The sequence below is a fragment of the Eublepharis macularius genome, chromosome 4 (genome assembly GCF_028583425.1).
Source record: "Eublepharis macularius isolate TG4126 chromosome 4, MPM_Emac_v1.0, whole genome shotgun sequence".
Lineage (NCBI taxonomy): Eukaryota > Metazoa > Chordata > Lepidosauria > Squamata > Eublepharidae > Eublepharis > Eublepharis macularius.
This window is the reverse complement of record NC_072793.1, coordinates 15912877-15932722: the sequence shown is the minus strand read 5'-3', so window position 1 is coordinate 15932722 and position 19846 is coordinate 15912877. Positions and strand designations below refer to the sequence as shown.

The 19846-nt window shown below is 47.0% G+C and overlaps 1 protein-coding gene across 1 annotated transcript in view; it reads left to right on the top strand.

Annotated features, from left to right (window-relative positions):
• Positions 1-19846, top strand: part of RGS9 (regulator of G protein signaling 9) — a 103152-nt gene that overhangs the window by 43799 nt on the left and 39507 nt on the right. The window contains exons 8-10 of the mRNA XM_054977026.1: positions 1007-1088; positions 7734-7796; positions 18072-18101. Of these exons, the coding sequence (XP_054833001.1) occupies positions 1007-1088; positions 7734-7796; positions 18072-18101 (175 nt within the window). The remainder of the gene's footprint in view (positions 1-1006; positions 1089-7733; positions 7797-18071; positions 18102-19846) is intronic.

The window sequence follows — 19846 nt, the reverse complement described above, 5'->3', positions numbered from 1 at the left end:
TAGGGAGAAGAGGGATTCTCTCCTTCTTGGCAGAGGTTCTTTCTCACTACACTTCCCATGGAACCTTGTGGGAAACCAACGCATGTCCTCTATGTGTTAGACAGGGCTTTTTTTCAGCTGGAACGTGGTGGAACGGAGTTCCGGAACCTCTTGAAAATGGTCACGTGGCTGGTGGCCCCACCCCCTGATCTCCAGACAGAGGGGAGTTTAGATTGCCCTCCGTGCTGCTGGAGCGGCATGGAGGGCAATCTAAACTCCCCTCTGTCTGGAGATCAGGGGGCGGGGCCACCAGCCATGTGACCATTTTCACCAAGGGCGATTTAAACTTTTAAAAACTCCTCCCTTGTTCCAGCTGACCCAAAGTGACATCATTGGTCGTGGGAGCATGTGTGCACTTTGCACGCCCGCATGTGGTACCAGGGCCACCACCTCCCGCCAAGAGTTGCCCCTGTGCTGGCAACCCACTGAGTTCCACCACCTCTTTTCCCAGAAAAAAAGCCGTGGTGTTAGACATCTTGTCTGTTTTGGCTCTTAGTGATGTTGAATCACCGATCGCTTCTCCCCACTCTCCTTAACCTTCTTACTGTTCAGTTATGAACTTTCAAAGTAGTGTAGGCAAGCCACCCTCAGAGTGGTGCTTGACAAAGGTATGTTGCTCCTTTGCTGTGGGGGATTAGGATAGAGAGCCAAAGATGCTATTTCCTCCCAGGGGTACTGATCTCTGTAGTCTGGCGATACTGTAATCTTGGGAGAAATCGAGGCCCCACATTGATGTTGGTAACCTAACGTGTGCCTAAGAGCAAGGCTGGAAAAGTGTACCCAAGCACCAGAATCAACATAAAAAGATCTGAAGCTGTGGCTAACTTTTGATCATGAGCATTAAAAATGAAATTCCTGGTAAATGCTGGGCTGGCTTTTGAGTCAGAGACGAGCAAATATTTCCATGGACGGGAAACAGCCCTGTCCTGTGATTTGTTGAAATGTAACTATGCCTCTGCTTTTGCAGGACAGGAAAGGAACGGAAAAAGGCTGACCGATACGCTATGGACTGTCAGGAGAAGGCATATTGGCTAGTGCATCGAGCTCCTGTAAGTGCAGATATATCTACCAATGTATTTACATGATTGTCATTACTGTGATAGAAGAACGCGGCTCTGTCCTGGCTGCCCGTTGCTTGCCGGTGCACTTCGTGTGCTGGATAGTACCTATAAAGCTCTTCATAGCCTGGGATGAGTGTTCCTGGAAGAGTGCCTCATTTCCTTGGGAAACAGGCTTCCTCGGGAGGTGGTGGGCTCTCCTTCTTTGGAGGTTTTTAAGCAGAGGCCTGATGGCCATCTGACAGCAATGCTGATTCTGTGAACCTGGGCAGATCATAAGGGGGAGGGCAGAATGGGTTACATCAGTGCTTAGTTCTTGTGGCCTTCTTACATGCCCAGGGTAATGCCAATCGCTACCTTGGGGCCAGGTAGGAATTTTACCCAGGCCAGTTTGGCTAGGGATCCTGGAGGTGTTTTGCCATTTTCTGGGCATGTAGCAGGGGTCACGGGGGGGGGGGAGAGGAGGGAGGTGTGAATTTCCTGCGTGCAGGAGGTTGGACTAGATGACCCTCGAGGTCCCTTCCAACCCTATGATTCTATGATTCTATCTCACATCTTCATCAGAGCTGCTGCTCAGTATGCCTCCACTTTCACAAACTACATAGAGGGGCACCAGAAGCAGGGCCTTTTCTATAATGGCACCAAAATTCGAGAACACTCCCTGCAGAATCTTGCCTGCATCACATTTATAAGTTTTCAGGCACCAGGCAAAGACATTTTTATTACTATACTTTGGCTTTACCTTTGAATTTTAACAGCTTCCTAAGTTTATATCCGATGCTGTTTTATTGAATTTCCTCCAGCCGTTGCTTATGTTTTTCATCTTTTTATACTACTGTTTTTATTGTTTTAAGAATTCTTATTGTTGCAAGTTGCCTCACAGATATTTATATGGAGAGGTAAGGTATAAGGCAGCAGGAAAAGAGGAAGACCTAAAACGAGATGGCTGGACTCAATAGAAGAAGCCACGTCCTCCAGTTTGCAGGATCTGAGCAGGCCTGTTAGAGAGAGAACGTTTTGGAGGTCTCTCATTCATAGGGTCACCATAGGTCGGAGACAACTTGATGGCACATAACACACACACAGGATATAAACATTTTGAATAAAATTAATAGCTTATAAACTCACATATGCCCTGGACACATTAAAAGCAGAGAGAGAGCGTGCCCCTGGGGAATAGAGACCCTAGAAACAGGTGAGATTTTACCTAGATGAAGACAAGATTGCATTTTTTAAAATGCTTTTTGTGGGGGTTCACTGATGCATGCAGGTGCATTCATGTTGTGAATTCTTGCAGTACCAGCATAGGTTGTTCATTATAGGACTATACATTAGGAGATTCTCAAAACGATGCACAAAATTTCCTCTTCTGTTCAGGGTATTTCCAATCCTAAATGAAAGAAGGAATCCCTGAAATTTCCAGATTCCCCAAAATGTATCTCCCAAAGTTTCAGGATTGCTTCAATTTTGGTACAAGTCCCTGGACTTACTGGCTGGTGGGAAAGAAGGGAGAGCAAGCTGAAGCCCCAGGGCAGCAGCCTGACCAGGGCTTTTTTTCAGCTGGAACGTGGGAGTTCCAGCACCTCTTGAAAATGGTCACATGGCAGGTGGTCCCGCCCCCTGATCTCCAGACAGAGGGGAGTTGAGATTGCAATCTAAACTCCCCTCTGTCTGGAGATCAGGGGGCGGGGCCACCGGCCATGTGACCATTTTCTCCGAGGGCGATTTAAACTTTTAAAAACTCCCCCCTTGTTCCAGCTGACCCAAAGTGACGTCATTGTGAGGTCCTGACTCCCATCACCTCTTTTCCCAGAAAAAAAGCCCTGAGCCTGATTGTGGGCTCCCACACTTCCTCACACACAACAGAAGCGGCAGGCGCAGCAAGAGAGGAAGGAGAGCGAGAGATCATGCCTGTGGCTGGGCCGCTGATGCTGTTGTGGTCCTTTAAACAGCTGTGTTTGGCACTAACCTGGCAGTGGCTGGATTGAGGACTGCTGTAGGCCTCTTGCAGGCATTGGGTGGGCTGGCCATTTTCACCTTTAGTTATAATGATGGTAGTCAGACACCATCTGACTACTATCGTTTTATCTAATGTGCACCAGGTCTACCACTCAATTGGACTCTGTGGGGATAGACATGGGTCGTTTCCATACTACTCACCTTCAATTGGAACACTGCGGAACGTTGCGAAAAAACCACGGAAGATAGCGTTTCCTCGCACGAGTTTTGTGCGACATCGCGCAAAACTTGTGTGAGAAAACGCTGTCTTCCAGGTATCTTCGCTATCTTCGGCGTTCCGATTGAAGGCGAGCAGTGTGGAAACGGCCCTGGGTTCCTGGCATGCAGATGTAAGCAGCCTTCAATCTGGATGGGTGCCTTGAGCTCACAGGAGACTTTGCACTATAATTAATTTACTTCTCCTGGCATACTGCAGCAGTTTGAAAAGTGCCACTGTCGGAGTAGGAAGGTATTGCTCTTGCCACTGAGAGATGAGGGCGGGCGGATACCCTGCTTCCACAGGAAGTCACCGGAAACTGAAACCGTTTCTGAAAATGGTGCAGAAATGAAAATCGGCATTGTACACAGGGCTTTTTTTCTGGGAAAAGAGGTGGTGGAACTCAGGACCGCACAATGACGTCACTTTGGGTCAGCTGCAACAAGGGGGGAGTTTTTTAAAGTTTAAATTGCTCTTGGTGAAAATGGTCACATGGCTGGTGGCCCCGCCCCCTGATCTCCAGACAGAGGGAAGTTTAGATTGCCCTCCGCGCCACTGGCAATCTAAACTCCCCTCTGTCTGGAGATCAGGGGGCGGGGCCACTGGCCATGTGACCATTTTCGAGAGGTGCCGGAACTCCGTTCTACCGCGTTCCCGCTGAAAAAAAGCCCTGATTGTACATATTTGGTTCCTTCAGTTCTATTGCTGAGTGATGCCTTTTTCTCTAAGGCTGTCATGAAAATGGCCTCCTGTAGCAGGAGCAGGGGGAAAAAGATAATAGAATCTGTTGAATCTCTGAGTCCCTCACTGCCTGATTCACCCCTCTTTGGTTTTCTGTGCCTTGAGCTGCTTTTGGTGATGGTGAGTCTTCCAATCTTCTGTTATTTTGCAGCCTCAAGCTCTATTATTTTGCAGGCACTTCAGGCAGGTGCCAGTGGGGTGTTTTCCTGAGCTCTAACACACTGATCACAGCATGCTGTACATCTCAGAGACAAGCCAAGAAGCTACATTCCTTAATCCCAAATCGTAATCAAAGATCCCCTTTTAATTGTGCACACTCTGTAAGCAACCAACTGAGAGCCCAGCAGTTGCATACGGAGAAGGTATTTGCCTCCAGCAAATGTCAGCCCGTAATTAGAGCTTCGCTTGCAGGGGAAAAAGGACCATCTGTAGAAAGGGCCGTGTGCCACCACAAGCCTTTTGGCCCCTCTTCATCCTTCCTGCTGCTGCTGTTTTGATCTCTCCAAAGCTGAATTTGGGCGCCGTTGAGCTGCTTCTCTGCTTTTCGCCCTTTGAGATAGCTCCAGCTGAAGTTTAATTATTGATGACCACGTTTCAGCTGACAGTGGATCAAAACTCAGCTAGGCTCCAAGCCATGGTGGTTGAGCTATACTATTATTATGATTATATAATGTTGTAAAGGTGCAGGGTATTTTACGGATCTTTCTGTTGATCGAAGGAACGGGCTGAGATGCCCACCCTCAACATCATTGGACGATCAATGAAGTGAATGAATACATAAAATGGTTGAGCCTGTGGGAACTTTTGGAAATTTGAAAAAATGCAATGGGAGCCACTACAAAATGGCTGCCGTAATGGTGGTTGGGTCATAAAATGGTAGCCAAGGGAGCTAGGACTAAGCCTCCTATGACCGATGCAGATTTTTGGTGCTCCAAAGGGGAGCTCACTGGAAACAAAACGGAGATGTCTCTTGAGCTTTTCCGAATGTTCCTGCTTTGGTGAGGTGGAGGAAAGCCAGGGCTGGTTCTTTGCATTAGGGACAAGATGCTTTATAGGAAAAAGAGGGCATGGAAAAACACATTCGTGGGCTTCATGGCACCCACGAGCACCGTGCTGAGCATCACTGGGCTAAGAACTATTCAGATTACTGCAAAGGCTACTAAACCCTCCTTAACTAAACCTTCCTAAACCTTCCTTCTGTAGTGATTATATCCAGGGCTTTTTTTCAGCTGGAACGCGGTGGAAAGGAGTTCTGGCACCTCTTGAAAATGGTCACATGGCCGGTGGCCCCGCCCCCTGATCTCCAGACAGAGGGGAGTTTAGATCGCAATCGAGGGCGATTTAAACTTTAAAAAACTCCCCCCTTGTTCCAGCTGACCCAAAGTGACGTCATTGTGCGGTCCTGAGTTCCACCACCGAGTCCCACCACCTCTTTTCCCAGAAAAAAAGCCCTGATTATACCAGATATTGACCACCTATTTCAAAGCCCACATCCATAAGGGCTAGAAATCCACGTTTTTACAATGAAATCTGAGATCCTCAAAATGATGAGTTCTATACACATTGCTTAGTGCAGAATTTTGGCATACACTCTCTCTCTGACACATTCAGCAAATGCAACATGAACATATTTCTTGGCTGGTTCACACTTAGGTCAGGTAGACGCTGCTGAAGATGTTACTCTAAGAAAGTTGAGATGGTCAACACCATTTTCTGTTTCAGAATTGATTCCTTTGTCATGCCAACTCAAGGATTTAGCTACACCCAATAAGAGGTCAATATTATAGACATACAAATGGGGGACCCACAAGGACTTTTAAGGGGCATCTCATTTCTCCCTCCCCCATTATTTCCTCTTTCCCCTCCCCTATTTTTCCTGCTTTCTTCTTTCTTTCCTATCCACTAGCCAGCCTACCTTTATCTGCCCCCTCTCCGGTCTTCCCTCCCTCTGGGAGCCTCTCTGCACAGTTTGGGCAGCTGGGCTGAGCAAGGCCTAATTGTGCAGTAGGGGACCTGCAAGGACCAGCAGGGGGCATATCACTTCCCCCTGTATACCCCTACCCCTACCCCATACCATTTCCTTTTATTTCTCCTGGCATCCGCATATCCTCACCTTTTCCTGCCTCCTTCTCACCTTCCTATACACTCACCAACCTACCTTTTATATGCCCTCCCATCTTCAGTTATATTTATTATTTATTCTCCTCCATTTTATCCTAACAACAACCATGTGCAGTAGGTTAGCCTGAGTGTGCGTGACTTAGGCTTGTCATTCCCCCCTCCCAGGCTGGGCAAAACCCCACCCTTACCTGCTGCCCCTCCCAGCCCTACTCACCTGGCCAGTGGGGGAGGAGGAGGCATGGGGGTGAGGAGAATCACGGGCACGTGCTCCTGTGCTTTTCCTTTGCCGAGGAATGCTGGTGCGTGTCAAAACGGAGGTGAGATGAAAACTGCCGCTTTGGAGGCAGTTTTCACCCAGCTTGTCTTCAGCGCATGCGCATGAGTGCACACACTGGCACTCCTTCCTTCCTTGCATCGGAAAATTAGTGCAACGGAGGAGGGAGGAGTCGCCCTACCCTACTCCCTTGCACCCATTTTCAAATGGAACAAAGGAAGGAGTGGCGATGTGTGTACACGAGCGCTTAAGATGGGCTGGGTGAAATCTGCCTCCAAATGGAGTTTTACCTCTGTTTCAGTGTAAACCAACATTTCTCTGTGAAGGGGAAACACACTATGCACTATGCACACACACAGGAGGTAAATACCTTGCTTTCCCCCACCCCCTAGTCCCCTGCACCCCCTGCCTGGACCCCTGGGACCCCTGGCTATCCTATTGTGTCTGGTCCTAAGTTATCTGGTACGCTTCCACAGCAGAATGGGGATTTGAACCTGGGTGTCCCAGATCTTAATGTGAACCTCTAACCACTCTACCACACTGTCTGTCTTGGGGTGGTTGCTGTTGAAAAGTAGCAACCAGCTGAGCATCAGTGAGTCAGGAAAGTCATGTGGTAGCAAGTCACCTAGTGTTTGCTGCCTGGCCTCGCGATAATGAATCCTCCTTCAAAGGCCACAACAGCCTTGGGAAGGGCCCTGACCCTTCCACCTACCTTTTACTGGCAGAAACAAAGGCTTGAAGGCTGGCAGTACTATTACAGTTGCCTAGCAATGGCCATGGAGGGCATTTGTTTCTTAAATCTGCAGGTACTGCGTTATCATTTTGAAGGGTTTTAACCCCCAGTGGGTTATTTTTTTAAGATTTTAGTTTTTTTCTGTAAACCTGGGGCTTTTCTCAAGTTTGTAGAAAAATCTGTCTTGTCTGTCCATGGCCCCAGTCTCCAGGTTTAAGAATCCACTACGGTTGCCAGCCTCCAGATGGTTGTTGGAGATCTCCTGGAATTACAACTGATATCCAGCCGACAGAGAGCTGTTCCCCTGGAGAAACTGATTTCTTTGGAGGGCAGACTCTACAGCATTATACCCTGCTGAGGGCCCCTCCCCTCCCCAAAGTGTCTTCTCCAAGCTTCATCCCCCCCAAACTCTAGGAATTTTCCAGCCTGGAACTGGCAAGTCTACTATCCACTGGTGGGACCAAGTTGAGAGTTAGAGATTTTGATATGCTTACATTTTAAATTGGTGCAAATGTCTAATTGTTGTGTGTGTGTGTGTGTGTTTTCTGACAGCCAGGAATGCAAGATACACTTGAGTATGGACTAAACCGAGTGAGTGATCCCAATGAAACTAAGGTAAACCAGGTAGGTTTTGTTCTTCAGTATCTGATATATTCTTGAGTAAATGTACAACTGCCTAGTAATGCATGCTTATGGCCTAAAGGAGTCACAGCCAAGCATGGGAGGGGGGGGGGGTGGGGAGAGGATGGTGTGCCCAGCAATGAGGGATGAACATAAGCAGGCTGCATGAAGCGCCATAAAAACATTACAGATTCTGGAAAATACTGTATTCCTATTGATCATTCAGCTTAGGGTACTAGCAAAGTAAAAAAGAAAGTGCCTTTAAGGTTCCACGTGACTCTTTTGTTGTAACAGACTGGCACAGCTTCCTGTCAACTCTTGGCAGGTAGAATCCCCAAGCCCTCCACAGCAAACATGCAGGTGTATTGGTTGAAGTAACGTTATTAGAGATCCATCAAGTTCAAGGTGCTTAGACAACTGGATTGGCAGAAGTGACTTGGATGGGGTTGGTAGCGTTAGGTATAGGGAAGGTTCCTGCCATCAGGATCGGGACCGTTAAAGTTTAGGTGCGAAGGAGCCAGCGGGGTGAAGAGGAGAAGCTAGGTTTAGGCTAGACAGAACAAAGAACGAAATCATCTCAGTTCCCAAGAAAGATACAGCCGGCATTCAAGGACACTTGCTGGAGGCAGCGGGGAAAGAGAAAGTAAATACTTGCAAGATAACCTACTGGCTTACCATCAATAAGAAACTTCTCGTGCCCTCAGAGGACCAGTACATAACACAGAATACATTCATGGCAGATATGCAGACAGGCATATATGACACTACCCTTCTGGAAATTTCTAGCAAAATGGATACTCCACCTTCACCACTGAGTGAAAGATCCATGCCTTCTCCTAAGTGTAGCATACTAGCACAAGTCCTTATCCAGTGGCTTTCCTGAGATAGTTTCATGTAGTTGTGCCTGGTCTATACCACTTCCTATTAAGGTTGCCAGGAGTCCGAGGGGCCTGAGCAGGAGTGCAGGGGGCTGGGGGCAGCGAGGTACTAACTTCCCATGCACACATATAGAGTGCATGCTCTCTCACACTCCCCTTTTTCTTACGCGCTCATTTTCCAACATAAGGAAGGAAGTTGCAGTGCGTGCATAAGTGTGCTGAAGTCGAGTGGAGTGAAAATTGCCTCCAAAGGGGCAGTTTTCATGAGGGTTGTTGTGGATTTTCCCGGCTGTATAGCTGTGGTCTTGGCATTGTAGTTCCTGACGTTTCGCCAACAGCTGTGACTGGCATCTTCAGAGGTGTAGCACCAAAAGACAGTGGTCTCTCAGTGTCACTTTTCAAGGTGTAGTCACAGTGACACTGAGAGACCACTGTCTTTTGGTGCTACACCTCTGAAGATGCCAGTCACAGCTGCTGGCAAAACGCCAGGAACTACAATGCCAAGACCACGGCTATACAGCCCGGAAAATCCACAACAACCATCGTTCTCCGGCCATGAAAGCCTGCAACAATACGGTTTTCGCAAGGGTTGCCAGTCCCCAGCTGTGGGTGGGGGATTCCCCGCTCCCACCCTCCACCCCCGCCCCCGCTTACCTTGCTGGCAGGGGGGGACATGCCTCCCAGGGCATGCTCCCAGGTGGCATGGCACACTCTTGTGCACTGCAGCGGCTGGATTCAGTCTGAATCGGGCTGCTGTGGAGTGTGGCAGTGCTCCTGTCCTCCGCAGCAGCCCAACTCGGGCCCAATTCAAGCTGAATCGGGCCGCTGCAGAGCATGGCATGGGGCCAAATTGGCCTGATTTGGGCTTAAATCAATCCAAATCGGGCCGCTGTGGAGCGCGGGAGCACTCCCAGGGTGGCACGTGACCTATGTGATGACATCACTTCATGGAAGTGATGTCATCAAGCAGGCCGGGAGTGTGCAACGGAGAAGAGGAAAGGTAGGTGCTCGGCCTCCAACCTCCTGCCAGGGGTGGTGGTTTGTGACCTGGCAAGCCTAGTTTTTACTCACCTCCATTTCAACGCACAATGGGGTTTCTCTGTGAAGGGGGAGTGCAGGAGAATGTCCGTGTGCTTCTCCCCACTCCTAGGCCTCCCTTTCCCCGCCAGCCAGGTGAGCAAGGCCAGAGGATTGCAAGTGGGGGCAGGGATTCTTCAATACCGAGTGGGGGGACGGCAAGCCCGCTTCCTATAGCTCCCATGCTCATTCCGTAAACAAAACAAGACAAAAATCTCTGCCCATAAAACAAAGGGTATGTCACAGGTAAGAGTCCTTTGCTGATTCCACACACGTTGGATAATGCACTTTCAATGCACTTTATCAATCGTTTGAGGTGGATTTTTTGTTCTGCGCACAAAAAAATCCGTTCTGAATGATCTATAAAGAGGATTGGAAGTGCATTATCCAACGTGTGCGGAATCACTCCTTGTCTAGTCTTTTCCCTGATATGCTACTTTTCAAGGTGTAGTAATTATTTTCATTGGAAACACTCTTACCTCGTGAACCTCCACTTGCAGTATGAAGGGGTGCAGTTTGCAGGTCTGTTCCCTCGATGAGAACCAGGTCCTTGTTAGATCACTTTTACTCTCAATAGCAGTCTAAGAGCGGGACCACAAGTGACGCCTGACACAGGTTGGACACTTGCCAGCTTCCCTCAAGTTTTGATGGGAAATGTAGGCAGCTTGGCGGAATGTTGGACAAGTGACAGTTGAAAAGTCCATTGGACAGCAGTCGGAGAGCCAAGCTGCAAGACTAGGATGCCTACATTTCCCATCAAAACTTGAGGGAAGCAGACAAGTGTCCAACCTGTGTCAGGCGTCACTTGTGGTCCCGCTCTGAGAATGAAAAAGGTATCTATTTTAATTCTGTGGAATACTGGATGAGAGAATATTCTGTCATGTGCATTATCTGTTGGCAGAAAGCAAAGGGACAGAAGAGATTACACAAGCTAGGCAACTGAAGCAATCTGATATTTTATACATCCACCCACCCCACACTGAAGGTAAAGCTACGGTGTTTTTTGGTGGGAACCTGAAGCCCTTCTTGTGGCAATTGTTTCCATCAAGCTCAATAGGTTGCTAATAAACTTTTCATTTTCATGAGCGCGCTCTCAACCATTCCCACTGTAGAAGGTAGATAATTGCTGTGGCCAAGTGGGCTTGGTTGCCGTGGAGACAGAAAAGGAAAGCTAAATTCAAGGATATAGGATTTACCTTTTCGCTTTATGTGGAAGCGGCTGACGTAAGAGTTTTCTTATTTTTAAAGGAGAACAGAAGTCTGTTGGACTACGGGAAACCAAACAGTCTGAAAAAAGGTTATCCAGCCAAGATATGTGGTCGTACCAACAGACCTATGCAGAGTTTATGGTTCTGAATACTGTAGAAAGCTAGAAATACTGAGCTTATCCTCATATACAAGCCTCAAAGCTTTCAAAGTGTTTGTTTTTCTAAGCGTCAGGGTTGCATTCAACCTTTTGCCTGCTTCCGCTCAATAAGATTTGGTTGCCCCTGGAGTGCTCCATTTTTCTCTAATACATGTGTGTATATAGACCAAAACGGTGTAAATTAGGAAGGACTGTCTTTAAAAAGGGACATTTTGCTTCTCTGTACCAGTTTTGTTAGGAATTCACCCAAAAGTTCAACATCCCCAAAGGCCTGCTTGTGGTGTTATTTTGGTAAAGAAGAGTAAGAGAGGTGAAACATGTTAGCTCCTTTCAGATGTCCTCAGAAAAAGGAGAGATTTAGAGTCAAGCTACAAGTGACGAATGACACTTGAATGGCAAGTGAACAGACTCACGTGTATTCTTCCCTGTTCATTTGTGCTCCACTTGATCACGCGATCGAGTGGAGCGCATGTGGAGCACAAGTGATCAGGGAGGAATACACGTGAGTCTGTTCGCTTGCCGGACAAGTGTCATTCGTCACTTGTAGCTTGGCCCTCTGTGATCGAATGGAGTGCAAGTGAACAGGGAGGAATACACGTGAGTCTGTTCGCTTGCCGGACAAGTGTCATTCGTCACTTGTAGCTTGGCCCTCTGTGATCGAATGGAGTGCAAGTGAACATGGAGGAATACACGTGAGTCTGTTCGCTTGCCGGACAAGTGTCATTCGTCACTTGTAGCTTGGCCCTCTGTGATCGAATGGAGTGCAAGTGAACATGGAGGAATACACGTGAGTCTGTTCGCTTGCCGGACAAGTGTCATTCGTCACTTGTAGCTTGGCCCTCTGTGATCGAATGGAGTGCAAGTGAACAGGGAGGAATACACGTGAGTCTGTTCGCTTGCCATTCAAGTGACATTTGTCACTTGTAGCTTGGCCCTTAAACTCTCAGCAATTCTTATATCAGAAGGGAGAACCTAAAGTCTGACTGGCCAGTTCACACAATACTAATTCTTCATGGGAGCCATAAGATAAGAGTTCTGTGGCTCCTTGATGCACATAGGCCTGATTCTGACAATGTCCACAATGTTCAGTGTTAGGGTTGCCAGTTCCAAGTTGGGAAATTCCTGGAGATCTGGGGGCATGAAACCTGGAGAAAGTGGGTTTGGGGGAGGGAAAGGACCTTGGCATGGCATAAGTCCATAGAGTCCACCCCCCAAAAGTAGCCATTTTCTCCAGGTGATCTCTGTGGCCTGGAGATCAGTTGTAATTCCAGAAGATCTCCAGCCACTACCTGGAGGCTAGCAACCCTATTCAGTGTACAGGAACGTCAGCCTCACCACACTTAGGGTTTGGAAATCCTGGAGATTTGAGGATGGATTCTAGGGAAGGTGAGCTTTGGGGGAGGTGAGGGACCTCAGCGGGGTATAATGCCATAAGAGTCCACCCTCTCGTGTAGCAGTTTTCTCCAGGGGAACTCATCTCTGTAGTCTGGAGAGCAGTTGTACTTTCAGGAGCTCTCTAGGCCCACCTGGACATTGGCAACACCACTGCCACAGTTTTAGTGTCCTAAAATGGCTCCAGGGCGCTGCATTTTTCTCTGTTCCAAAAAATTGCATGTGGCCATGTATGTTGCATAAGTTTCCCAGCAGAGCAAATGGCAGCTCCCAGGGCCATTTCAGGATGTGAAAATAATATGGGGGGAAGACCTTTCTCACCGAGCTCCGTGGTTGCTGTTGGAAATGAGCCCATATAGATCTGTGAAGCACACAGTTCCCTTTACAGATCTGATACAATATCCTTGTGAGGGTCACGAGGGCTTTGCATACTCTGAATGGGCATTGACATCGCACTGGGCTTTTTTGATCTACAGAATGTAATGGCTTTTAGAAGCCCAATAGATTTTATCTTCCTCACAGCTGAAGCATTCTCACTCAGAGTTAAGGCTATGTATTTGTTAGGGCTAAACAGACGTGCCCCGAGAGCCCTTGTCCATGGCCGGGGGGAGGGGGGGAGGTGTCTCATAAATATCACAAGAATATAGTGACATCACATTGCAAAAAGGACCCTATCTCTGTAGTGCATTTTATCCCTCACTGCTGAATAACACCATGGCCGTTTCCACATGGCTTACCTTATTCGGCAAAATAGCGAAATCTTGCGCGAAATCTCGCGAGAAGACGCTGTTATCACGCGAGAAGATGTGATAACAGCATCTTCTCGCGAGATTTCGCTATTTTGCAGAATAAGGTAAGCCGTGTGGAAACGGCCCATGCCAGTAAGAACCCCAAGTCCAAGAGGGAGGCCAAGACTCTTTGTGGGTTGTGCTAGAACGGGGGAGGGGGGAAGGATGCATGTTGCCATACATTAGTCAAATAAGGGCCGATTCCAGACGGCCCTCCGCATCCCGAAACGTCGCGCGTCGTTGCGAGTCATCGCGCGGAAAACGCGAAATATCGCATTTTCTCGTGCGAGTTTTGTGCGACCTCGCGCAAAACTCGCATGAGAAAATGCGATATTTCGCGTTTTCCGCACGACGACGCGCGACGTTTCGGGATGCGGAGGGCCGTCTGGAATCGGCCAAGGAAATCTTTCTTTCTACTTACCTAATTCCTTTATTTGACTATGGATTTGGTACTATATGCATTTTCTTGTTAGGAGGACCTCCGAAAACTGGTTTGAGCCTGCACACTTTTTGTTGAACGGCGCATGAGGAAACCTGCTTGCTGTTTCGAGATGCATCTGGATATTTTCTTTAATTTGTGACCCAGATTAGAAACATGGAAGCAGCTTTCTTGGGGTGTGTGTGTGGGGGGGGGGTATGTGTATGCGGTGGTTAATTCCAGTCGAGTCGCTGTATTACTCTGCTGCAGCAAAATAAAACAGATGTCCAGTGGCACCTTAAAGGCTAACGAAGTTTATTCCAGCATAAGTTTTTGTGAGTCAGACCTCATCTCTGCAAATGCATTTGGAACGCAAAATTATTTTACGAGGGATTCTTTACAGATTAATATATTTCATACTTTTTTGTTCGGGCATAATTATATTTTACACTTTATGCTTTGTGTTTATTGTTATACACTTTTCGAAATGTGAGACTGAGGAAACAACATGAAATCCATTTAATACATGAATGCAGATTCCTCCAAGGGCAAATTTGCATGCTCTATGCCCTATTGACCATCATGCCTCGTTGCAGACAGTACATAATAGCATTGCAGCTAGCAGGAGCTCTGTAACCAACTTAAAAAATTGCGTGATCTACTGTACTGATAAATGAAAACACTTGTAAATGGTGGTTGTTGTGGGTTTTCCAGGCTGTATTGCCGTGGTCTTGGCATTGTAGTTCCTGACGTTTCGCCAGCAGCTGTGGCTGGCATCTTCAGAGGTGTAGCACCAAAAGACAGAGATCTCTCAGTGTCACAGTGTGGAAAAGATGTTGGCAGGTCATTTATATCTACTCAGGAGGGGTGGGGTTGAGCTGAGTCATCCTGTAAGAGTTTCCCAGGGTGTAGAATGCTAATGGCGGGAGGCTTCACTGTATCCTGAGGAGGTTCTTCTGCATATGGATTGGTGCTTGATGTGCTAATCTTCTCTGCAGGGCTATTGTCGGGTATAGAGTGTTTTGTTAGCCTGGTGTTTTTCAGCACTGGAAACCATGCTCTGTTCATTCCTAAGGTTTCTTCTTTCCTGTTGAAGTTTTGCTTATGCTTGTGAATTTCAATGGCTTCCTGGTGCAGTCTGACAAAGTAGTTGGAAGTGTTGTCCAGTCAGGAACGTCAGGAACTACAATGCCAAGACCACGGCAATACAGCCCGGAAAACCCACAACAACCATCGTTCTCCGGCCGTGAAAGCCTTCGACAATACTTGTAAATGGCGTTTCTGTTTATCAAGATTCTGCATTAATTCAGCTCAGTGGAAACATGCGTTGACAATATTGAACTAATTGTATTTTGTACCATAAATGGAAAAACAAAAAAATGGAATGATGTAAAATTGGGAAGGGAAAAGTAGATAGATGCATGAAGCCGTTTGTTTTAAAGAACAGATGTGATGCCCACTTTATTATTTGAAACAATCATTTCCCCCTTCTCTTTTCTCTTTCTTGACAGTTTATTGTTCTCTAATGTGTCTTTGGCCTTCCTGTCTGTGAAGTTCTTGTGTGATTGTTCAGTAGAAGATGAAAGCTCTACAGCACCCCATTTGTGCCTGGTCATAACAGTGCTGCTCTCCTTATACAACTGCACAGCATCGCTAAGGAGCATCGGTCTGAGAAAATGGAAAATAATGGAACTGAGGGATAGGTCTAATTTTGTTTTGTTGCCTTTCAGTATTCCAATGCTAAACTTCCATTTTCTGTGAACTAGGGACTCTCTTAAGAAGGGTAATTTGGCTGATTGTTAGGAACTCTGATGAGGTTTGATTGGGAGACTCCCGAATGGGATAATGAATTGTCCTAATTCACGAAAAAAACAAAAGGTTAGTCGGTGGCAGACTGGAGATTTGCAGTGTAATTCTAAGCAAAGTTGTACCTTTCTAAGACCACTGACTTCAATAGATTTAGAAGGGTGTAACACTCTTTAGGATTGCACAGTTATAAGAAAGCTAGTTCCATTCCAACACGATCAAGAAACAGAATTTTGTATGGTGTTATGCAGCTAAAATCAGGCTTGGGTCACCAAAGGCAGACAACATGACTAGTGCTCAGGCCAGTGAAGTTGCTGGTTGAATCTCTTTACTTTTCTCCTTGTCAGTGAATAATTTCCATTCATTCTCAAGGGGCTGCATGTAGGGATTTTGTCTAGTGGCTTAGCCAGACAGACACCATCAGGAAAACAATGTACAAGCTACCTGAAAGGGGAGCCTCCTGTTGGGGACATGCATTTTATCATTTGCAGATCAAAACCTCCATGGGTGGATTACCACCTGCCACTACACACAGCTTTGTGTGCAATGTAATGTCCTGTTATAGCTTGTAAGGAAGTCCCTAGATTCCCAGAATAAATGCAGATGCAGAAATCAATACCTTTGTTGCACAAATCAGTGTCGTTGTCTACCGGTCCTTGCGTATGCTAGTCCTCCTTAAGTGGCAGAAGCATTGGGTTTCAAGGGCAATTGACACAAAGCAACTATGTTGAGTAGTTCTTACTTGGGATGGACTTCGTGCTGTAGAAACAGGCAGGCAGTGTCCCTTTTCATAAAGCGTTCAGGGGCTAACTACGTGGTACTTGGTGACGTCAGCAACAGGGCTTCAGAGCAGTTTTTTGGAAAAGAAAATCAACTCTAGAGGGGGAGACTTAGAGGGGAGAAGTGGCAGGGAGATGGAAGGGATGCACAACCCTTCTACCACAAACATAACAAGGTAGGGATTTCCATCTGTGGAAAGGCCTCTCCCCTCCCACTGCAGCCCAACACGATACCTGAAATATTTTTCCTGGGTGACGGGACCTCCCAGAACAGCATGGGGAGAGATTACCAACAATGCACACACACCGTTAGTGATCCATCTGAAATACTCTTGGGGCGAAAGACTAACAGATTTATTGTGGTATAGCCAGGGCTCATTTCGAGGGGGAACGCACAGGAATGCAGTTCAGGCAGTTCCTCAAAGAGGTCACATGACAGGTGGCCCCGCCCACCTCACTATCAATCATATAGGGCCCTTTTCTGCCTGGATTGGGGCTGAAATGGCCTGGATTGGACCTCTGACGGGTGGTGGATCACTCTCCTGCTCAACAGTGGCCCGATCCTGACTGTTTGGGGCCCCTTTTCGGCCATTTTCAGCCCCTTTTTGCCATTTTGGGCCCAATTTCGGCCCTGAATGGCCAGGATTGGGTCCAAAACAGCCAGGATAGGTGATGTCAGGGGGTGTGGCATATGCAAATCAGTTATGCCAATGACACACTTCCGGTGATGGCAAAGGGGTATGGCATATACTAATGAGTTATGCTAATGAGTTCCTTCCGCTCTTTTTCTACGAAATGACCCCTGGGTATAGCTCTTTCTGAGCCATGGCTCACACCACCTGATGTCCCATGCACCAGTTCACCACTGTTTTCTGCACAAAGTTGCCTCTCATAACCATTGATCTGGAACCCTTGCAGGCAACAAACAAAACAAAACACCCCAGTTGGTGTAATGGCATTTTTGAGCAGAAAAGCAGTTGGGGACGAAGGAGATTCACAACCTCTCCACTTTGCACTTCCTTTGCTTCCTGCTGCTACTTTACTGGAAACCAAATAAAGCTGCCATAAGGGCTCTCTTTCACACTCTTGCATATGCCATATTGGTAGCCTCTCTCACGTGAGCTCAGTGGGCCTTTGAAAGAGTTGTAGGTATACAGGAGCCACAAAACTTAGGGACTTCCCTGAGAACTGGAGCTCTTTTTGCCTCCCCTTTCGTCTCTATCCTTTCCTCCCTCTCAAACAAAGTCACAGCATGAAACTTCAAAGGGAGCTGCAGAAACAAACAGCCTGCAGTTAATTTCTAGCATTCAGTTACTTGCTAGTTGGTGGATGACATGGAACATCACTGGAGCTATTTAAATCACAGCAGAAGCACCTCAGAAATTGTCTCTGAGGCTTTTAATGGCAATGTTTCTGTTTTGCAATGTGTCGGCTCCTGTCGCCTTTAAGGAATGCCGAACCACCTAATCTCTGTCTCCTAAATGAATCTATATTAGCTCTATTAGAATAACGCTGTGATTAAATGCACACACACATGCAGGCAGAGAAGAAGCAGGTGCTGAATAAGTCTTCCCAAAATGATATGATGGGTGGAAACTACTCACATTATTGCATACTTGGTTATATGAGCTGGGCTTGATGCTGGCCTGAATCTGTTTTTAAGTGTTGAAGTAGTTTCAATCATGGAAGATGTTCTCTTTAACTACAGTTTTGAACACTCCTCCCCAGACTGTTTTTTTCCCCATCGTGTTTCTTTGTTTTACAGAAAAAAACAATAGATGTTTACAGGAAAGAGGTAATTTCTCTTTTGTAATAAGCAGGGCTTTTTTTCAGCGGGGACGTGGTGGAACGGAGTTCCGGCACCTCTTGAAAATGGTCACATGGCTGGTGGCCCCGCCCCCTGATCTCCAGACAGAGGGGAGTTGAGATTGCCGAGCAGCGTGGAGGGCAATCTAATCTCCTCTCTGTCTGGAAATCAGGAGGTGGGGCCACCAGCCATGTGGCCATTTTCACCAGGGGCAATTTAAACTTTTAAAAACTCCCCCCTTGTTCCAGCTGACCCAAGGTGACGTCATTGTACGGTCTTGAGTTCCACCACTGAGTTCCACCACCTCTTTTCCCAGAAAAAAAGCCCTGGTAATAAATATTAATTGTTGTTGTTTGCATTAATAATTCTAAATGTCTAGTCCTAATAAAAGCCTCCTAAGAGGAAACTGAGTACCTGGTTTCCTGGGGGGTAAAGTGTAGATGACTGGGAAAGGAAATGGCAAACCGCTCCATAACAAGAAGTCTGCCAAGAAAATTTTGTGATGCGATGCGACGTCCCCCCATGGGTCAGTAATGACTCGGTGCTTGCACAGGGGACCTTTAAGTGGTATATATAACTACCAAAGATCTAGTCTAGACTTTGCACTTACCACATGCATTTCTGTGTTTTCACATGGTGTGTGTTTGTGACAGGCAGTTGATTCCCCCCCCCCCCCATTTCAGTAATCCATCTCGCAGATTTAGTGATAATTTAGCGTGGTCATTTTCTTTCAAGATGTTCTTTGTATTGTGTTCAAGTGAGACACGGCTTTGATAACCATCATGTATCTGCTGGCGCCAGAGCTATTTGTGTGGGCGCCTGAGTTTCTGAATGACTCTCTAGCCTTCTGTTTTCCTATGGCTGCACTTGAAAATAGTAGCCAGAGGTTTGTCTACAAGTGTGTTTCCTGACATTAACCGACATTCTTTGTGAAACATACAATCATTTGCGCATTACATGAAAATATTTATAAAAATGGCAAACTATAGATGAAAGTCAGGGTGGTGTAGCAGTTCGGGCTGTTTTCACACTGCTTTCTGGCCACGGAACGTTGTGCTGAGCTCCCGGAATGACAGCGTCTTCCTGGCACGATTTTGTGCAAGAACTCACAAGAAATCGTGCCAGGAAGAGGCTGTTGTTCTGGGAGCTCGGTGCAATGTTCCGTGGCCAGTAAGCAGTGTGAAAATGGCCTAGGAGCGGAGAGACTTGACTTAAAACCCCTCCTCTGCCATAAAGCTTATTGTTCTAAGGAGAGCCACTCTCTTTCAGCCTAACCTACCTCAGAGGTGTTGTGAAGAAAAAATAGAGAGGAGGAAACTGTATATATCACTCCGAGCTCCTTTGAAGAAAGAGCAGGATATAATATAGCCTAATTTACTGAAACAGTCACTATCTTGAGAAGGAAAACAGTTCAGAAACAGCTTTAGCAACAAGAGTTGGAGCATAGCACCAAGGACTCGTGTGATATGAGTCACCGAGGAGATCTCCTCACGCCTCATCACAAAATAATAGTTATAAGAAGTTCACCACACAGTATATGACATGAACAACTTACTAAACATACAGCACTTTTACGTGCCCCTTAAAGGTAAAGGTAGTTCCCTGTGCAAGCACCGAGTCATTACTGACCCATGGGGAGATGCCGCATCACAACGTTTTCTTGGCAGACTTCTTACGGGGTGGTTTACCACTGCCTTCCCCAGTCATCTACGCTTTACCCCCAGGAAACTGGG